The 20,390-nt window shown below is 44.3% G+C and overlaps 1 protein-coding gene across 2 annotated transcripts in view; it reads left to right on the top strand.

Annotated features, from left to right (window-relative positions):
- RAB40C (RAB40C, member RAS oncogene family) overlaps positions 1-20,390 on the top strand; it is a 48,299-nt gene that overhangs the window by 8,113 nt on the left and 19,796 nt on the right. The window contains exons 1-2 of one of the 2 annotated variants that reach the window (XM_077449238.1): positions 10,841-10,936; positions 13,705-14,010. In XM_077449238.1, the coding sequence (XP_077305364.1) occupies positions 13,869-14,010 (142 nt within the window). In that variant the 5' untranslated portion in view covers positions 10,841-10,936; positions 13,705-13,868. Of the gene's footprint in view, positions 1-10,840; positions 10,937-13,704; positions 14,011-20,390 lie in introns of those variants that run through there. The other variant, XM_077449237.1, reaches the window with a different exon arrangement.

Genomic DNA, 20,390 nt, shown 5'->3' with positions numbered 1-20,390 from the left:
AATGGGGAACGGGGACGCGCAGAACCCCCTGCTGCTTGGTGATGGTCTTGTAGCCCATTCCAGCCTTGTGTAGGTCTACAGTCTTGTCTCTGACATCCTTGGATAGCTCTTTGGTCTTGGCCATGGTGGAGAGATTGGAATCTGCTTCCGCGGACAGGTCGTGTTTTATTTATTTATTTTCCATACAGCTAACAAGCTGAGATTAGGAGCACTTCCTTTGAGAGAGTTACCTTTATGACTACAGTGTACCCATCTTCTGATGGCTCCTTCCAGCAGGATAATGCACCATGTCACAAAGCTCCAATCCTCTCACCACTGGTTTCTGGAACATGACAATGAGTTCCCTGTACTCCAATGGCCTCCACACTCACCACATCTCAATCCAATAGAGTACCTTTGGGATGTGGTGGAACGGGGGATTCCGATCATAGATGTGCAGCCGACAAATCTGCAGTAACTGCGTGATGCTATTATGTCACTATGGACCAAAATCCCAGAGGAATGTTACCTTGTTGAATCTATGCCACAAAGAATTAAGGCAGTTGTGTTGACAAAAGGGGGTCCAACCCAGTAATAGCAAATCAGCTGAATAGTGACTGCATCCAATCAGTCTGGCACAGTGTTTTGGGGTATTCATATAGCTGCAGCACCTATAGCCATCAGGGGAGTTTTTGCCATTCATGTGGTTTAGTGTGGATGAGGAAATTGCATGAATTCTTTAGTTGAGCCCACGGGTCTGAATGGGAGCGATCTTGGTGTCTATGGATAACCTTGGCTAACCTAGTAGCTAGTATTTTCATATGTGGTCCAGGTACTTATCTCATTACAGATGATCTTAAGAGACCCAGTCAGTTTTTCCATTAAAGTGATATATTAAAAAATAGATTTTTTTTTTTTTTTAATGTCATACTTGCCTGCTCTGTGCAGTGGTTTTGCATAGAGCGGCCCAGATCCTCCTCTTCTCAGGTCCCCCACCTACGCTCCTGGCTGTTCCAATAAGACACACCGAATGGGTTCCATTCCCTCCTCCCTGGCTGTGAATGACAGCAGCAGGAGTGGGGCTATGACCCCCGCTGCATGGGTTAACTGACCCTTTCTTTGTTTAGGGAATTGCAGAACAGTGATGTACTTAATTTGGCAATCCTCTTGAGCGCAAGACCAGTCCCTGTCCCCACTGTTCCTGATTGCCCCCCCCAACGCTAGTGGTCTTGTGAATGGACGGTTCCTGATGTTATAGACCTGCTCTGGACATGAGGCTGGCAGGAACATTCCACTGCTGGATGTAGGATAGTGTGGTTCCTCTTTCCATGACTACGGGCACAAAATACCCAATTCTTCAGAACCTGGGAGAACATATGACCTCCTCCCACAATGCGGGTGCTTGGGCATGGCGTCCACTCACCAGGCTCGGGCACTGTCACAGGACAGAGGGAGGTGATATCGCATCTCTAAGCCCTGGTATCAGTAGATGCATCTGAAGACATGACAATACAGTGCTGTAAAGTCAAGGCGGTCATGTGATGGCCTCTAAACAGACCCTGTCACTTTGCCCTGAATATTTTTAAATATGAGCAGCAGCTTCGGGGCATTATCACATGAAGGGTTGAAGTGTGATTGGGTCATGTCTGTTTTCCAAATTTGAGAAGCCTGTGTTTGCATAGGATTTTTTCAGCATCTTTGGATCTCTTTTATATACCCTGATTTTTTTTTTTTTTTTTTTTTTTTTTTATTTTAGATGCGTACTTGGGTGGATGCAGCATCGGTCCCCCACAGGCTCTAAGGCTGAGAACCGAGCGATCAAACACAGACGATCGTTCAGTTCTCCAAACTCCCTGTGTTGAGAGCTGGTGACTGTCTGACATCCCACCCTCACATGTGCTAATTGGAGCGCTGAGCTGTGGAGGGGAGCGACTCGCTGATCGGCTGGGCTAGGTGCCAGTTTAGGCATGAGGGTGGGTCCTGACCTGAAACTGGTCACAGGAGTTCAAAACGAACTACCACTCCTGTAATGGCTGTACTTTGTTTCCTTTTTTAAAGGGTTTGTTAATCCATTTACATAATACTATGCCAGTCCCTCTATTAGAGCCTGGCATAGCACACTAGAAGTAGTTTTCAAAAAAATCCTTCTAAATACTGAATTTCAACTGTCTTCAGGCTGGTCACAGGACTCGTGGCTGCTTAACAGCTTGGATGGATGTCTTCTACTGGAGGGGCCGTGATCTCCCTCTGATGTCAGCCAGGGAGATCACGTCGCCGCTCGTCTCCTCCGCAGAAGCCGTGTATCGTACTTGTAAAGCGGCCGTGAGCCACGTGACCAACCTGAAGAAAGCTCAGATTCAGTATTTAGAACGCTCGTTTTTGAAAACTACTTGCATAGTGTACTATGCCAGCCTTTAATAGAGGGTCTGGTAGTGTCAATTTTAGGTTTATATTTTACAATAATAGCAGCGTGGCCGGGCCGGAGACAGACGCGGGGGGGAGTGAGGAGAGCAGAGGGGACAGCAGCGTGACATGACAGGGATGTACTCTGACCACGGTGGTCAGAGCTGAGCAGCTCTGATTTTCGTGGTCAGTGCATAGAGGGCATACAGGAAGTGGCAGGTTCAGGGAGTTTTATTTTTTTGTTTAGAGGGCAAATTACATAGAACAAGCACTGAGTTGTGTAATCTGCTTTAAGGGACCAGAGTGTTTGTGTGTGTTTGTGTGTATAATCTCCACCCTTCTTCTTTTTTTTTTTTTTTTTTTTGAGAGGGATTTCAACCCCTCCTATTTTTATATTGCTGTCTGTTAGGGATATTCATATTTATTGTGTTTACTGTTTTCACCTGTTGCAAAAAATTATATATATATATATATATATATATATAATATAATATATATTTTTATTAAAATGTGTATGTGTGTGTATGTGTGTGTATGTATGTATATATATATATATATATATATATATATATATATATATATATATATATATATATATATATATATAATTAGCGAGGGTTGTCTCCAAAATGGGGATTTGCTCACACTTCCTGTTTTGCATGTGTGACAAGAAGTGAGGAGAAATCTCAGTAATGGATCACAGTGGGCAGGAAACACCTGATAGGAGTTATAATCCTCCCTTACGCTATATAATATGAGGGCAAAAAGTTGTGCCTTTTTTTTAGTTCTCCTTTTAATGGTGACTGTGCACTTTTGTAACATGTGAGTAGGAAGTTGCACCTGCAAAGCTATGTTGTAAAAGAAAAGCCCGGGGATGGTGAAGTGCTTCTGTTTGTATGTTTTCAGAGAAGCCAAAACGCTGTAAAGATCTCGCCGTTCTGTAGGTGTGTTTAGAGGAGTGTGCATATTTTGTGGTTTTCTTATTATTTCTTCCTTTCCCTATAGTGGTCACAGCCCACACATCTAAAGGTAATTCTATGCAAATGCTTTGTCAAAACATGCTACAGGATATAAGGGTCATCTTCACCCGAAATTGAAATCTCCTTTTTTGGTTGGCTGCAGTATGTTGAATCACCTGCTGATGTACTGTATGTGTCAGGGCCTCTGGCTAATTAAGCCAGATTTTCCAGTTCTGCCCAACTGCAGTTAGCTGTTAACCACTTGCTGACTGTGTCACGCAGATATACTGTGGCAGAATGGCTCTCCTGGGCGATATCTCGGTGCGTTCTACCCTTTTTCGGCCACCAGAGGGCGCGCGCCTGCTGCACTTCGGGTGACCCGATGCGCGTGGCCGGTGGGTATGAGCGCCAGCACAGGGATTTGTCTGTGTAAATGCACAAATCTCTGTGCTGTCAGAGGAGAGGAGCCTTATCCTTTGTTCCTACTAAGTGGGAACAAAGGATATGGCTTCTCTCATAGTCAATCCTATCCCCATACAGTTGGAACACAGTGAGGGAACACACAGTTGCCCTCTAGTGTTAACCCCTTCCCTGCCAGTGACATTTACACAGTAATCGGTGCATTTTTATAGCACTGATCGCTACCTAAATAATTAGGTAGTCTGGTTGCGTTACATTGGTGAGGTTGAAAAAGACACAAGTCCATCAATTCCAACCTATGTGTGTGATTATATTGTCTGTTGTGGTGGAGTTTGACCAGAAGATCTTTAGTACTATTGGAGAAATGATGATAAGTTGGAAAATAAGGGTGACCATAGATGGGTTGGTCATTGAGGAAGACAAGTGGGGCTTGTTAATCTTTCCTCAGCATTGTATTTGACTTTCATTTTGGTTGCAGGGTTGGGCCATATACAAACTTTCAATTGCTGGCCACAGATTTGGCCATTTTCATCAATATGAGTAAAGAAGGTCATACATTAAACAGAAAATTGCTCCATTTCCCCCATCAACACTGACTGTGTTGATGGATGGGGGGGGTTGTTCCCTCCTGCGGAGCTGGAGAAAAAAAAAATGGCTGGTTATACTGAAGTCTATCAAGCAATCGACTTGCGTATAACCAGCCTGCCCATACATGGATTGAAGTTTGTCTGGTTCCTGCTGAACCGGCCGAACTTCGCTCCATCTATGGAAGGCTTAACTCTCCATCGTCTTTGAATTGTCTGTCACCTACAGATTCAGTAATGTCCCCCAAATGTATAATATACACACCGGCCACTTTATTAGGTACACCTTGCTAGTACCGGATTGGACACCCTTTTACCTTCAGAACTGCCTTCACCACTTCTGGGTCACCCGCCCTCGATATGCCGGTCCTTAAATATCGTTGTTATGACATCAGAAGATGGGTACACTGTAGTCTTAAAGGGATGGACATTGTCGGCAGCAATATTCAGGTAGGCCGTGGCATTTAAACAACACTCAATTGGTACTAAGAGGCCCAAAGTGTGTCAAGGAAATATCCCGCACACCATTACACCACCACCAGCCTGAACTGTTGGATGGATGGATCCATGCTTTTATGTTTACACTAGATTCTGACCCTACCATCTGAATGTCGTAGCTGAAATCTAGACTCAGACCAGGCAATGGTTTTTCCAATCTTCTATTGTCCAATTTTGGTGAGTTTGTGTGAATTGTAGCCTCAGTTTCCTGTTCTTGGCTCACAGGAGGGGCACCCGGTGTTGGTGGTCTTGATAGGTTCCAGCAGCACCCTTATCCCACTTTCCATGCAGCTCTCTGTCTTATTGAGCCCATGGCTTGTATGGTTTTGAAGACTTGAGGAACAATGAGGTAAGGTGTTAGGGTTATAGTGAAGACACCAGAAATACCAATGGAGAATAAGGGATTATAAAAGGAGAGTAATGAAAATTTAATGCGGTACGAGAGAAAAGAGGCCAGGAAAACTCAGGCATGCTTGCCATTTTCAGTTTAACCGTAGTTTATGAATTAAACGTTTATTTTTCTTTGTCCTGCAGCCTAAGGCCCCTTTCACACATGCGGATGATATGTCCGTATTTCATCCATCCGTTTCCGGATGAAATACGGGCATACATTCATCCCTATGGGATAGCGGATGTCTGCGGATGAACATCCGCAGACACCCGATTTCCTCCGCCTCTGCAACAGTCCCATTCTGCAGACGGAGGAAAATCCTATTTTTCTATCCATCTGCAGAGCGGATCGGATGAACACGGACACACGGTCCATGTTCATCCGATCCCCATAGAGGAGAGCTGACAGGGCAGTCCCTGCACAGTGTGCGGAGACTGCCCTGTCCGAAGCCGGCTCAGCGGGGACAACGGAGCGATCCCCGCTGAGCGAGCGGATCATCACGGGGCGGATCATTACTGATCCGCCCCGTGTGAAAGAGGCCTTAAAGAAAATTAATTAGGAAAAGTGCATCCTTTCATAATTCCAGCAGAGGTGGAGTTTCCACCAATAGAAGTCCCCCTCTAGCATCTACCAATTAACTGAAGTGTTGGTTTTGGGTCAATGGATACTTTTACAAATTTTTATATTTTTAATATCCTTCGGTGTCCTTTAAACAGGCAAAGTGGAAAAATTATATAAGATATATCAATTATTTTTATTTTTTTATATCTGACAGTGATGGTGAACCTTGGTACCCCGGATGTTTTGGAACTATATTTCCCATGATGCTCATGCACTCTGCAATATAGTGGAGCATCATGGGAAATGTAATTTCAAAACATCTGGTGTGCCAAGGTTTGCCATCACTGATCTGTGAGGTCAATTTTAGAAAATATGGGATCCCGGGGCCCAATACGTAACGAGGGTCACCTGACCGGCGCTTAAATGCTCTAGTGGTGTATGTCTCAGCCCAAAACTTTCTCTTAACCTTTTTGAGCTTTTCCCCTTGGGAATCATACTCCATCTGTTATGTGGGGTGTGTGTGTGTTTTATTTTTTATTTTTTTGTTGTTGCAATACGTATGATTTTTATCGATTTTGTATGATTGCTGGCTTTCCATGGCCTTCAGGCAATTCTGAAGCTAGTAGCTAAGAAAACTACTGGTATTATTGATCTGTTTGATTCACTCTATCTGTAGTGTTCTATACTATCGTCTAACGCTTGTACTTTCATTACCTGATTTTTTGGAATCCCTGTACTATTTACTTACGTTTTTAATGTAAATTGTCATCTTTACAAGAGCTACAGGGGTACGAGTGTATATATAATTTATTGAGGGGAATTTATCAAAGCAGATGGAATCTGGAGCAGCTGTGCACAGCAACCATCAGCTTCTATTTATCATTTACAAAGCAGAACTGAAGGCAGCATTAAAAAAAAAAAAAAAAAAAAAAAAAAAAAAACTTACAAGCTGTTTTTGTAATGTCTTTTCTGCAGTAAAAAAATAAGCCTGCCTGGCTGTTTGCTGTCTTCTGTGGTGTGTAAACTGAGCTGTGTGTACGCAGCTGAATTTGCAATGCTGCCATGGGCTTTGTGTGTCGGTAGACCAACTCCTGCGTATGCGTCATCCTTCGGCGGCCAGTGAAGAGGCCGAAGACTGGCAGCCAAGTAGAAGATGCTGGCACTGTTAAGGGACCCCTCACAGACTTTGGACTATTGGAGAGAATGTAAGTATAGTGACTTTAGTTCTGCTTCATCACACTTGTGGTCGGGGCAGTACAATATCGTGGTTGAAGGGCATTTTTACCCTCCCCCCTTTAGAGCTCTTTCACACTGGGGGGGGGGCAGGCGCTTTGGTGATAAAGCTCCACTAGTTTTAGCAGCGATGTGCGGGCAGGGCACCTTTATCCCCAAAGAAGGTGTTGAGGCTTCAGCAGCGCTGTCCATTGATTTCAATGGCAGGGGCGGTTTAGGAGTTACGCATGCACCTCTCTAAAGACGCTACATACGTAGTTACATGCAGGACCCTTTTTTTTTTTTTTTTTGCAGGATGGAAACAGGCCTATCTGTTTCCATCCGATCAAAGGATGGGGAATAGAACCACCATGCATCTGTTTTTGCTGGATTGGATGGTGGCAGGTGTCGGCCCAATGACATCCGCTGCTCCATAGAAGAGACTAGAGGGTCTGATCAGGTCTGCCTGAAAAACTGACAGGTGGACCTGATCAGACAGCCTGTGAGAGGGACCTGAGGCAAGGTTCACACTGATGTGACAGGAAACACAGAAAACTCTCCGTTGACCACATAGCAGTCGCACTCTGTTTGTGATTTGCTGCAAATATCAATGGAAAGTTAATGACACCCCCAAAGCAGGTCACAAGTTTGCCTGAATCTAATCCCTGGGTATGAACGCCCATGCGATCCGATTCCAGTGCGGCAAAAAAACTGGCTGCACCTTTTTTTGTGTGGATCCGGAGCAATTTGAACCATACTAAATGATGGGCTCAAAATACACTGCACAGAATTATGTGATTTTTCACAGGAATGCATTGTGATTCCAGTGTGAATCGCATGCGATGTGACCGTGAACCGGGGCTCAAACCTAGAAGCTGGTTGGTTATTATGAGCGGCACCAGATTCTGTGTGCTACAGTTTTAGGTCTCATGTACACTGCTGCTGCTAAACAAATGTTGAGGAGCCATTGGGCATTTTTTTTCAGCTTCTTCTGAACTCTCCTCTGTTATCCTATCAGCACATGTACACAGGGCCATTTACAGCCTTTTCTAGGCAGTTGAGTTTAGAGGCTTTTTTTGGAACACAAAAAATGGGTTCAGAAGCTGAGTTTAGAGGCATTTGAAGTTCCAAACATGGTAATGAGCATTTAGCCGCGTTTTTGTTTACCGGCGTGTATATTTTTGTTTTTTACGTGAACGCAGAAAAACGTGGGTTAACTGTCAAGTTAAATTGTTCAGGAGAGGTTGTAAAAATGTTCCCTGTACTAAAAGCCGTTGTAAATCTCCTACATAGTTATTGATAGTATTACTAGCTGGGGCAGACCCCCCTCCCCAGTCAGAAATGTATAGGATGGAGGAAATGGTCCAATTCTCGCTTGTTTCCTGATGTTCTATAATACACTGCCAGGCAGAGAGATTATAAAGGTCCGCTCGGCATATTCCCACCTGAGCTGTATGAATGTGAAGTATTTTTTGATTTTGCGTCTGTGTGTCCAGCTTCATTCTGTCTATGTCCAGCTTTATGCTGCCCAAGTATTAGGTCTCATGCACACTGGACATTCTAAAAAACGCCAGTAGCTTTACAGTGAGGTTTTTCAACATTTTTTTTTTTTTTTTTTTTTAATGGGATCAAAAACATTAGAGGAAGTAAACTCTCCCACTCTGATGCTTCTTTTCATTTAGTCCATTATAATAAGTAATTATCAAACTATATAGCCACTGTAATCCAGCCCAAATTGCATATTACTTACTGTTTTTAAAGAAACTTTAAGAAACTTGTTTCCAGGGGTTAGGCAGCGCCATCTTAAAGAGGAGCTGCACCTTTAAAAAAAATATTAAAAGCCAGCAGCTACAAATATTGCAGCTGCTGACTTTTAATAAATTGACACTTACCTTTTTCAGGGTCCAGCGATGTCGGCGGCAGATGACGAGCAATCGCTTGTCTCTCCGCTGCCCCCGCCGGCATCCTCTGTCAGGGAATCGGGAAGTGAAGCGTTGCGGCTTCACTGCCCGTTTCCCTACTGCGCATGTGTGAGTTGCGTCTCCACTGGTCCCCGCTGTGTCCTGGGAACTGTGCGTTTCCCAGAACACAAGGGGGGGGGGGGGGCATCTGCGGCTAGCTTGTCCCAGAAGTGGGTGTAGATACCTGGATTATCCAGGTATCTGCACCCCCCTCCCCCTGAAAGGTGTCAATTGTGGCACCGGAGGGGGGAGGTATCAGATGAGCGGAACTTCTACTTCAGGGTGGAGGTCCGCTTTAAGTATTGTTTTCTGAGTCCACAGTGGAGTGTATTTCCGCCCTTACATTGCGCACTTGCTGTACAGTTAGCCAAGCCTCCTTCTCAATCCAACGTTTCTATGGCAACCCTGCTTCCCTGTTCATAGCTGACTTGTTTTATTACATAGTATTTACTTGTGCTGATTGTCTAATGTTTGTCTGTGTCAGTCTTATCAGCTTCAGCTAAGACTCCAGTAATGGGCAGGTTTACACTGCATGTGAGGACAGGCATGGTGTGTAGGAGGAAGCTCTGAATGATTCTGCAGTCTCCGGGATTTCAGTGGTGTGCTCTAGGAAGTCCCGATAGATAAAGTACAGAGAGTGTGCCGTAAATCAGGGGAGATCTGGGCATGCTCAGTGACGTCGTTCTAAAGAACAAAAAGGATTAGAACAATACTAAGCAAGTAAGGAGATATCTACAAACCGTGTTCATTAGGGTTTTTTATGCTGATTTACATGGGACAAAGTTGTGGGGGAGAATTTACAACCACTATAAACGCTGGTGAGCCGCATTTTATTTTAATTTTTTTTAACGTTAGAGCGTTTTTACAGCCAAAAAAACTCTTCTCGGAACCAACTTGTGTTTGTTTTTTTTACAGCCAAAAAACTCCCCAGCTAAAAACAGTTGATAACATCCTATGTGTGCACAGGCACATAGGATAACATGCTGGAGAGTTTGACTGTACAAAAAAACCTCCAGTGTGCACAAGGCCTTAGAATGTTATGGCGTGTTGATCTTGTTTATATATGTATAGTGATTGGCACAATCCATAAACAATGGTCCTTACTTGACAAAGTGTCTGTAAACAGCAGCCCTGTATTAGCCCAGAGCAGCCATTTGAATCGGATTCTTTGCTGTTGGCCAAAACTATTGTGTAAAGGAGGCCGGCGATGGATTTCTCCTCTCTGGTTCCTGAGCTGCGGAAGGAGAAGATTGCTTATTGGTCTTGGTTAGAGGTTGATGTGTCTGGGTTTAAGTACTCTGTTGAATAGGTCAGTGCTATATAAACAAATCCAATACGTCAGTCCATTGCTGTGTAATGTCTTTGACTTCCTCAGATCTGACATGCAGCATCCAGCTCTTTGTCAGGACAATTTCCTTTTTTTTTTTTTTTTGTTTCTATTCTTGCTTTGTCCTGCGTGGCAGCTGGATGGAGTGATGTCAGCGGAGACCCCCCATCTCTGCATACACTACAGCCCAGGCCACAATCAAGATGTGTCCCTATCCACTGATTCTCATCTTGTGGGCTTCTGAATGGCCTGCAGGTTGCTATATGGTAAAAGCATAATGCATTCCCCTCATCTTGCTCATTAACCCTCTCATTACCAGGGAGGCTTGCCTAAGGCATCAGTCTAAATCCCAGTGCTGTTGTTTTTCAGCCCTGCAATGGTTAAGATGCTGAGCCATCTGCCTGTGTTTTGCTCTTCATGCAAATAGCACTATAATCCGCCCCCTGTCCAGGGAGGGGCTGAAAACACAAGCCGTGCTGTGATTGGATGATGCCAGCTATACCTCTCCCTTCATCAGTATGCTAATACTGGGTGGGAAGAATAGGCTTTTATGCTGTGGTGTACTATATGACCAGAGGAGGAGGACAGCGTGGATGGACTAGAGAAGAAGCATCCTACAAATTGGGGATTCTGTAACGCAGGTTGTATGTATGAACAATTGTGTAATATCCCACAGTACACATGGGGTGCGTATGTATGTGGATAGTTCTACACGATCAGTAGGGTCAATATTAGGCATCTGGTGTTTTATATGCAGCTAGATCTTTTGATTGTCCCATCAGGAATTGTCAGCCATTCAGAATAGCTGAACTGACGTACCATGAATCAAATGGTGCCAGATTCCCATCCAGCCGTACATGTTTATGCAGCAGAGATGACATTTTCTAACGTGATGAGGGTTTCAGAGGATGGAAAGTGTTTTAACACCAGCAGTGGGCAGGATGACGGAGAATTTAGAAGCCAGTTTATGCAATTTGATTGTCGGCAGGTTTTTTTTTTTTTCCGGAGTTGCACATACGGGCTTTGAGTGATGGGAATAAAAACGGTTCAAAGTGAGGCTTCGATTTTGTGGGGTCTTTTTTATTTTTTTTTAAGCATTGGCTTTTTGACTCCCGGGATTTGTCCAGACCTGTTTGCTATGTTTTATGCCTTTTGAATCCTGTTCTCATCTGATAATGTTATCCCAGATGTGGTATAAGCACTATAGGCTGGCAAAAAATCTGCAGATCTTGTTTCTCAAATGAAGATTTCACTATTCTCCATTGCCATGATTTTGCCATTGTCAGTATCTTTACATCATATAATTATGAAACTTTTTTTCCCAATAAGTTATATTCAAATTGGTATAAAACTGTATTATATTGCAGCTTACCAATCATTAGATGTAGCGGTGTCATCAGTCTTGCTGATCTGGCCAATAACACACCTCCTGTCTTAAAGTTCCCCTATTCTGTATGAAGGAGCACAGAGGCACAGCAGACCGCAGCATTGTCAGTATTAAAGGGATTTAAAGTCTTTGTTATTTAAAAAAAAATTTTTTGTATACTTGCCTGCTCTGTGCAGTTGGTTTTGCACAAAGCAGCCCAGATACTCTTCTTGGGTGCCGCTTCACTGCGCCTGGCTCCTCCCTCCTGTCGAACTCCCGGCGGACTCCCGCTTTAAGTGGGTTTACTCATCCCTGAAAACAGCTACATTCTGCTGGAGAGCTTATGATTTTTGAAAAGCAACAGAATTGCTTTTCACCAGATGGGGGGGAAAAAAAGGAAACTAATAGTCATTACATCAAAGAATTGGTAGACTGCAATATGTTTGTTTACTTTTGAGTTTTTAGTACTGCTTCAACCTTTTATGGATCGCCCCATGCAGGGATACTGTGGCAGGGCTGCCCTCCTGCGTGAAATCATGTACCTGTACGTGATTTCTTGCAGTGGGTCTGGAGTGCTGCCGGTGACCCCCTCCCACTGTGATCGAACTGGGACTGGCCAATCGTTCTCAGGAGAGGCAGCCCGCTGTTCTGTAAGAGGGGAAGATGTAAATAAAACTATTGATAACTATAATAGAGATATATTATATTCTCTCAATAATGGTTTTACTTTCTGCTATAAAACATCAAATTAATAAAAAAAGAAATCCAACTTCAAATATACACCAATATGTATTCTGCTACATTTTTTTGGTAAAAAAAGAAATTTGCAATAAGTGCTCATGCACACGGACATTTTAAAAAACTGTCTGCAAAGCTAGCTCCGACGCCTGGAAAAATCGGCGTTAAAAACGTGATTTTTACCGCGTTTTGCATTGGCGTTTTTGCGCATTTTTAAAGGAACCCATCTCTTGGCTATAACACTCAGAAAACAAAATATGTTACGCGTTTGTGCGCGTTTTTCCCGCGATTCGCGTTTTTACAGCTCTAGCTCCGCGCCACGGAACGCACTGGTCCTGGGTTTTTTTTACAGCTTAAAAACGCCTATGCCATTTGCAGCTCAAAAACGCCTAGGTGGGCATGAAGCCATAGACTAACATGGACAGGCGGTTTTAAGCTGCAAAAAATGCTCAAAAAAGCGGCTGTAAAAACGTCCGTGTGCATGAGGCCTTGGCGTATATTGATTGGTTTGCGTAAAAATTTGTGTCTACAAACTACGGGATAGGATTTATTGAATTTGTATTATTACTAGATTTTATTTTTTGCGCTCGAAACAAAAAGAAAAAGACCAAAAATTTTGAGCATAAAGAAAAATAATTTTTTATTTGTATTTTTTTTTTTTTTTTCTTTCGACCGCAAAAAATAAAATCTGCATAGGTGACCAAGTGCTATTAAAAGAAAACTATTTGTGGGGAAAAAAGGGCATCAATTTTATTTGGGTACAACGTCACACGACCGCGCAATTGCCAGTTAAAATAACGCAGTGCCGTATTGTAAAAAAAATGGCCTGGTCATGAAGGGGGGTAAAACTTCCGGGGCTGAAGTTGTTAAGCACATGCTTGTAGACAGGATAGTAAATGGGGACTGATAGAGCCACAACAAACATCTACTCATTGTTCTCGGGAATTCTTGCATTAGTTTCGATGCTCCTTTTGTGCTTGGAAAAGGCGGATGTGCTTTTGATTCTCCCTCTCGCTTGCTTAAACTGGATAGTAACTTTGACACTCCCTTTCACTTACTCATAACTATAAATATTTTCACTGGTCAAACTGCAAGGGAAGATCACTTTGTAAGTGGCTGAGTTTAAATGAATGGGTGCTTGGATTGCGATGCAGACTAGTATGGATGGGATGCATATGATTTTTCTGGCTGGGAATATACAGGATATTGAGATATGGGTGTGTGTGGCTTGCTGTACTGTTAAGAAGTGTAAATTGACAGCTTGTTCCTTTTCAGTGAAAGTTGTGGTTTTATTTTATCTTGCAGGATTGTCTCTCCACCCTGTCTCCCAGGAATATTTAAATGAGGCAGTAGAAGAGAAGCATCCCATCTGCGGTCTCGCTACCACCCTGGGCATCGCTAACTAGCAGCATCTGGTTAAAGAAGCACCTGCAGGGGCCTGACATGCCGTTTACCTCCTGACAAGGAGTATGGGCACTCAGGGCAGCCCTGTGAAGAGCTACGATTACCTCCTGAAATTCCTGCTGGTGGGGGACAGTGATGTCGGCAAGGGGGAAATCCTGGAGAGTCTGCAGGATGGCGCATCAGAATCTCCATACTCCTATAGTAACGGTGAGCAGCTGTTGTGCTGAAAGCTATGTTTTTGTCTTGTCAATTCCAAGCACCTGGTAATCCCCCATGGGCACTGTTCAGTGAATGTCCCATTTCTTTGTCAGCCTGCCAAAAAAAAGGCGGTCCATCTGAATATAGGATGTATTGGGCTATCTGAGGCGACTCCTGCTTGAATTTTTAGAAATTTTGGCTGTACATACATGCAGCTAAACTTGCGTGATCCTTTTGTTCAGCGCAGCCTGCCAGGCTTCTGTGCCATGCGGTGGACTGAATACATAAGAAGATCCTAACTGATACTTAAGCATATAAAAAAAATGGGCACGGAAAGCCTTTACTTTCCATACACATGCAGAATGTCAGAAAGCTAGGTCTTGTATCTACGTTACTTTTCCTTTTCTTTTGTTCACATGGATGCCCAAAGTATAACTAAATGCAGACCGTGTGTTTTGTGTGGGTTTTTTATTTTATTTTTTTTAAGTTTTTTGGATGGAGTGCAGAGGGATGAGCGCTTGTCAGTTTTTAACCACCTCCTTCCTGCCCAGGCCAATTTTCAGCTTTCAGTGCAGTTACACTTTGAATGACAATTGCACAGTCATGTAACACTGTACCCAAACAACATTTTTTTATTTTTTTCACGCAAATAGAGCTTTCTTTTGATAGTATTTAATTGCCACTGGGGTTTTTTTTTTTTTTTTTTGCTTAAGTAGCAAAAAAAAGACAGAATTTTGAAGGGAAGAAAAAAATAAAATTTGTTATAAAATTTTACAAACGGGTAATTTTTCTCCTTCACTGATGTGCGCTGATGAGGGGCCACTGATTAGCAGCACTGGTGGTCAGGGCCGTTGCTAGGTCTACAAAAGATCTGGGGCTAGAGCCCATAGCAGCGTAGTAAAGAAAGTCATATGCTTGTGTGTGTATGTGTATATATAGTAATATATATGTATGCGCATATATATCCCCAGAGAGCCTACCCCTTAAAATCGGGGTTCCCAGAGAGCCTACCCCTTAAAATCGGGGTTCCCAGAGAGCCTACCCTTTAAAATCGGGGTTCCCAGAGAGCCTACCCTTTAAAATCGGGGTTCCCAGAGAGCCTACCCCTTAAAATCGGGGTTCCCAGAGAGCCTACCCCTTAAAATCGGGGTTCCCAGAGAGCCTACCCCTTAAAATCGGGGTTCCCAGAGAGCCTACCCCTTAAAATCGGGGTTCCCAGAGAGCCTACCCCTTAAAATCGGGGTCCCCAGAGAGCCTACCCCTTAAAATCGGGGTCCCCAGAGAGCCTACCCCTTAAAATCGGGGTCCCCAGAGAGCCTACCCCTTAAAATCGGGGTCCCCAGAGAGCCTACCCCTTAAAATCGGGGTCCCCAGAGAGCCTACCCCTTAAAATCGGGGTCCCCAGAGAGCCTACCCCTTAAAATCGGGGTCCCCAGAGAGCCTACCCCTTAAAATCGGGGTCCCCAGAGAGCCTACCCCTTAAAATCGGGGTCCCCAGAGGGTCTCCCCTTGGGGACACCTGCAGAGACTCGGGACTATGGGCCCCAGATTCGGCGCTATTGCCCAAATAGCCACCCCCTATCGACACCACTGCTGGTGGTAAATGTTAGGACCTATGTCCCTGTAACAGAAGCTGTTTACTGGATAGCTTGAGGAGAAAAAAAAAGCCGATAACTGGCTTCTGTTTACTTCTGCGATCAGCTGTTGTTGGCTGACAGCTTATCACGTAGTAAAGGGCCGTTGTGATTGGCCCTTTACCCTGATTTGTGATCAGTTTAGTTTGAAGAACCCAACGATCAGAGCGCGATCATGGAAGGTCATCTATGGACGCCTTCCTAGGCACTGGAAGCCCACGCTTTCAGCTATAGCGTGGGAGGAAAGTGGTTAATTGCTTTCTTTGGCCCCCTTAGGCCGGGTTCACACTGCTGCGGGGGGAGATCCGGATGTGATTCGCACCCGCACTGCAGTGCAAATCACATCCGATCTCCGTAGCGATGCGAGTTCAGCCATACAGATAGTATGGCTGAATTTGCATCGCTCCCACAGCAAACTCGCACGGGACCCTTTTTTTGGTCCGCAACAGAATCGGATCGCATGGGTGTTCACACCATGCGATCCGATTCCTGTGCGAGTCGGCAGATCGCACTGCGATATGCGGACGGATCTGGGGGTGTCATTAACATATCATTGACACTCCCAGCCGTCCGCATAGGGCAGTGTGAACTGCCGGCGGGAGTCATGCGATGCGGGAAAACGCCGCGGATTCGCGGCGTTCCCGCATCGCTGTGGTGTGAACCCGGCCTTAAGGAGATTCACCCTCTCTATTTATCCAGTTTACCATTAACAGTGAAAGTAAAAGAAAATCCCAAATTTTTGGTTGTCTCCAAAGGGGACACTCCTGGTGACCTGGGGCTCCCCAAGGAATTTTCTTTCTTTTGCAGGGATTTCCTTTCACTTCCTGTTTGGCTATGGGGCAGGAAGTGAAGGGAAATCTCTGCAATGGAACACATATGGAGAGAAAAAAAAGTGGATATCCGCTTGCTCAGCGGGGGATCACTCCGTCGATCCCCGCTGAGCAGGGAGATGACAGGTCCGTCTCTGCACACTGCGCAGGGACGGACCTGTCACAGCGCCGCTCTCCCCTATGGGAGATCGGATGACGACGGACCGCAGTGCCCGTCGTCATCCGATCTATGGAGCACCCGTTCAGGTCCACCTGAAAAACTGACAGGCGGGCCTGAACGGGACGTCAGTGTGAAAGGGGCCTAAAAGTTTTTGCCTATAGTTCTACTTTAAAATGTAGCACTTGGCAGGTCGTTCTGACCCTTGCTATATTCCCCCCCCCCCCCCCCGAAATGCAGACACTGATTAGTGTTGTGAACCTCAAGGGTGCAGTGGCATCTGTCAGAAGGCAGCACTCCAGCTGGTCAACAAGTATCTGGTGGTAATTCTACTTGCTAGCAGATCATTCATGTCAAGGTCAGAGCAATGCCTTTAAAAAGGGTTGATTTCCTAAAACAGGAGCACTCAGAATCTGGTACAGCTGTGCATGGTAGCCAATCTGCTTCTAACTTCAGCTTGTTCAAATGAGCTTTGACAAAAAAAAAAACCTGGAATCTGATTTGTTTCTATGCAGAGCTGCCCCAGATTTTGCACTCTCTGGTTTTACTAAATCGACCCCCATGGTCTGTTGGTTTTTAAGCTCCAACTTGCATAGCCCTGTGTCCTACGTTTTATTTTTTACAGTTAAGTATTTTTCACTGGTTTAGAAGTTTAGAAAATGCAATAATATTCAACATGCCACACCCTCATGTGACAAAATTTTAGGGGGAAATCACATAGGTTTGGTCCACAAACTACCCATTGGACATCCTAAAGGAGAATTCCTTTTAATGACACGTCTGCAGTGGATGGCTGTTACGGAAATTTACATCTAAAGTTATACTGCCTGCAGACCCCAGAGAGTTCTTTCTATTGCTGTCCTTGTTGCTTTGCCTATGGGAATCATCAGCTTTGCATCTATGGCACCACCTTCACAGGCTTTCCTTGCAAAGACTTTCTGCTGAATGCCTAGCTATAGTTGCTGCTATCGAAAAAGGATTAATTCCCTTCTCAGGGTTTGAGTCGCAGTGCAGCAATTTCCTAATTCAAAAACTGAAATGAAGGTGTATTAAAAGCAAACAACTCCCCCTTCATCACTGCCAATCCTGGACTACTTGGCCCTGCAGAGCTTACAGGATATGTATTTGTGCTCTTTTTAGGGCACTGCCCCATGTAACTGACCAGATGTTTTGTGTCGCATTGGGCAGATAACTAATGGGAAACCTGTACTGTGGAATACAAACTGCTTTTGCTGTTTGTTTTTTAGAGATACTCGTTTCTTGGCTGTATCTCTCTTTAAAGGGGGAGTTTACCTTTAGACCACTTTCACACTGAGGCGCTTTTCAGGCGCTTTCACGCTAAAAACAGCGCCTAAAAAGCTCACAAAAACTTATTTACATTAAAATCAATGAACGCTTTCACACTAGGGCAGTGTGCTGGCAGATCTGTGAAAAACTCCCCTCTCCACTGGAATTAATGGAAAGCTCTTCAAAAGCGCCTGAAAAGCTCTTCAAAAGCGCTCAATGTTTTTACTGGCAGTTTAGAAGCGCCTCAGTGTGAAAGTGGCCTTAGGGACACCTGGTTAGAGAGGGGGTCATTGGATTCCTAGCTATTATGGAAGACACTAGTAAGCATACTTTTTTTTTTTTTTTTTTTTTTACAGGTTCTCTTAATGAGACATGCAGGGCCTAAAAGACCCTGCTTTTCTCCCCCTGTGCACCACTGAATGTAATGCATTGTACTGCATTTCATTCTTTCCTGGCTATGGTCGCGTAATCTGTCACTGGGGACCCGGAAGTGATGTCACAGTGATGTTCTGAGTCGACAACAAGAAGGGCAGGAGAGCGGATATTTGTCCACTCCCCTCCCTCCGCTCTACTTGGTGGCACCCGCTATGCTGGTCCCGGGCCCACAGATGGGCAACCAGAGTCCCGGCAACATAAGGGAGGAAGGTGGGCGCATGGAGTGTGCGGCACATTCGGGCAGCAGACCAGGAGCCAGGACACAATATCTTGCTGAACTGGAGCCTGGGATTTGTCGAGCCCTGATCTAGACTATATGCAGTTGCCTTAAGGCAGGCATGTCAAACTGGTGTTTTAATTGGTGCATGTGGCCCCCAGTTTCTTCGTTGTGACCCTCAGTGGTTTTACAAAAGACGCTCCTATCTGATCTCCTGTACGTTCCCCTTTTTTTACATCATTTTACAATAAAAATGTCTGGAAATGCTTTATGGCACCTTTGTTACCTTGTACTCTTTTTGTGGGAGATAAGTAGGTCTGGCCACAGTAGATCTAATTCAGCCCCCTTGAAGATTTAGTCCTCTCCATTTGGCACCATGTTTATCAGAGTTTGACATGCCTGCTTTAGGGGATCAGGAAGGATTTGTGTTCCCTGTTGGAGCAAATTGGTTGTAGTAAGTTTAATTACTAACTGTGTATGTACTGCGCTCTTCCCAAAAACTGACATTCCTCTCCTCCCTTTTTTGTTTCTGTAAAACTGCTTGGGACTCCCTATGGGATATGAGTCAGACCAGAGTTTTTTTTTTTTTTTCCTAATGCAGTCATGAGATTGTACGGCCGCCATTGGCTGGTCGCGATCACACCCAATGTCGTGTGCTGGTGACCATTCTAGCTGGCCACAGAGAGACGGCTATAATTTTATATCCACTTCTGTTTACTGCAAAAGCAAATCTTTTGTTTGTTACTGTGAAATGTAATTAATAGCACACTACTAAGATAAAGCAGTGATCTGCACTGTCCCTCGATGGATCCTCGCTGATTGCTGTAGGTTGCTGTGCTTTGCACCAAAAGATTTATTGCAAGAGAAAAAAAAACCTCAGAAATGGAAAAGCAGAAGTGTTGATAACAGCTAATCGGATGCAATTCCATAATAAACCTGTACTTGCCCCATGCACCTATCCACCTTCTGTTCTAAAACAAATATTGGTATAATTAAAAAGTAAGATGTGTTGGCTGTTAAAGTCTTTTATTATCCTTTTCCAAATAACTCCATTGTAAGAGCCTGGTTATTGTCCTTTTTCATTTAAAAGCATTGCAAACTTTGGACAATTGAAGCTTGGCATATTAAGATGTGAATGAGCACTTGTATGTAAATACAATGACTATGCCCAGAGATGTAAGCTGCTGCATTTATATGCAAATCTCATATTTTCCTGTAAAAGTTGAGCATCTTTCCATCCCTCCTACTTCGATTCATTGGTTTTCCAATGTCGTTCAAGGCAGGTCATGAATTATAACTGCCAGTTGCTTGTGCTCTCCACTGTCAAGCAATCAAATGGTTTGTGTTATACCTGATCACATGTGTAGCACCAAAGCAACTGCATGTCTATTACAGGCTAAGATGGCTGCTTTCTTGCCTGTAAAGGATGGAAGGGTTTAGTTTCACCTGAAAGTGGAACTTAGGAAATGAAGTCCTGCTAGATCACTTAGGCTGGCCCCTTTTGCAGGTATAGCTATGTGAAACTATGCTGTCCCCGCTTTGCACATGCTCACTTGCTCTTAATTTTAGGTGCTGCCGAGTTTGTAGCGGCCAATCTGCTGACAGCCTTAAAGTGGAATTCAAGCGTATCTCCAGGCTTTTTTTTTTCAGAAAAAATTTAAGTCTGCAGCTACAAATACTGTAGCTGCTGACTTTTAATATTAGGACCCTTGCCTGTCCACGAATCCAGCGGTGTCTTCACCCCCCAGCTGATTTTTTTTCAGTCGGCTGCCGCCGCCATCATCTCCACTGCATGCAGAAAGCACTCTGCGCTTTGTGAATAGCCAGAC

Source organism: Lithobates pipiens, unplaced genomic scaffold (genome assembly GCF_037356315.1).
Source record: "Lithobates pipiens isolate NorthernLeopardFrog02 unplaced genomic scaffold, aLitPip1_a1.2 Scaffold_22, whole genome shotgun sequence".
NCBI lineage: Eukaryota > Metazoa > Chordata > Amphibia > Anura > Ranidae > Lithobates > Lithobates pipiens.
This window is presented reverse-complemented; position numbering and strand designations above follow the sequence as displayed.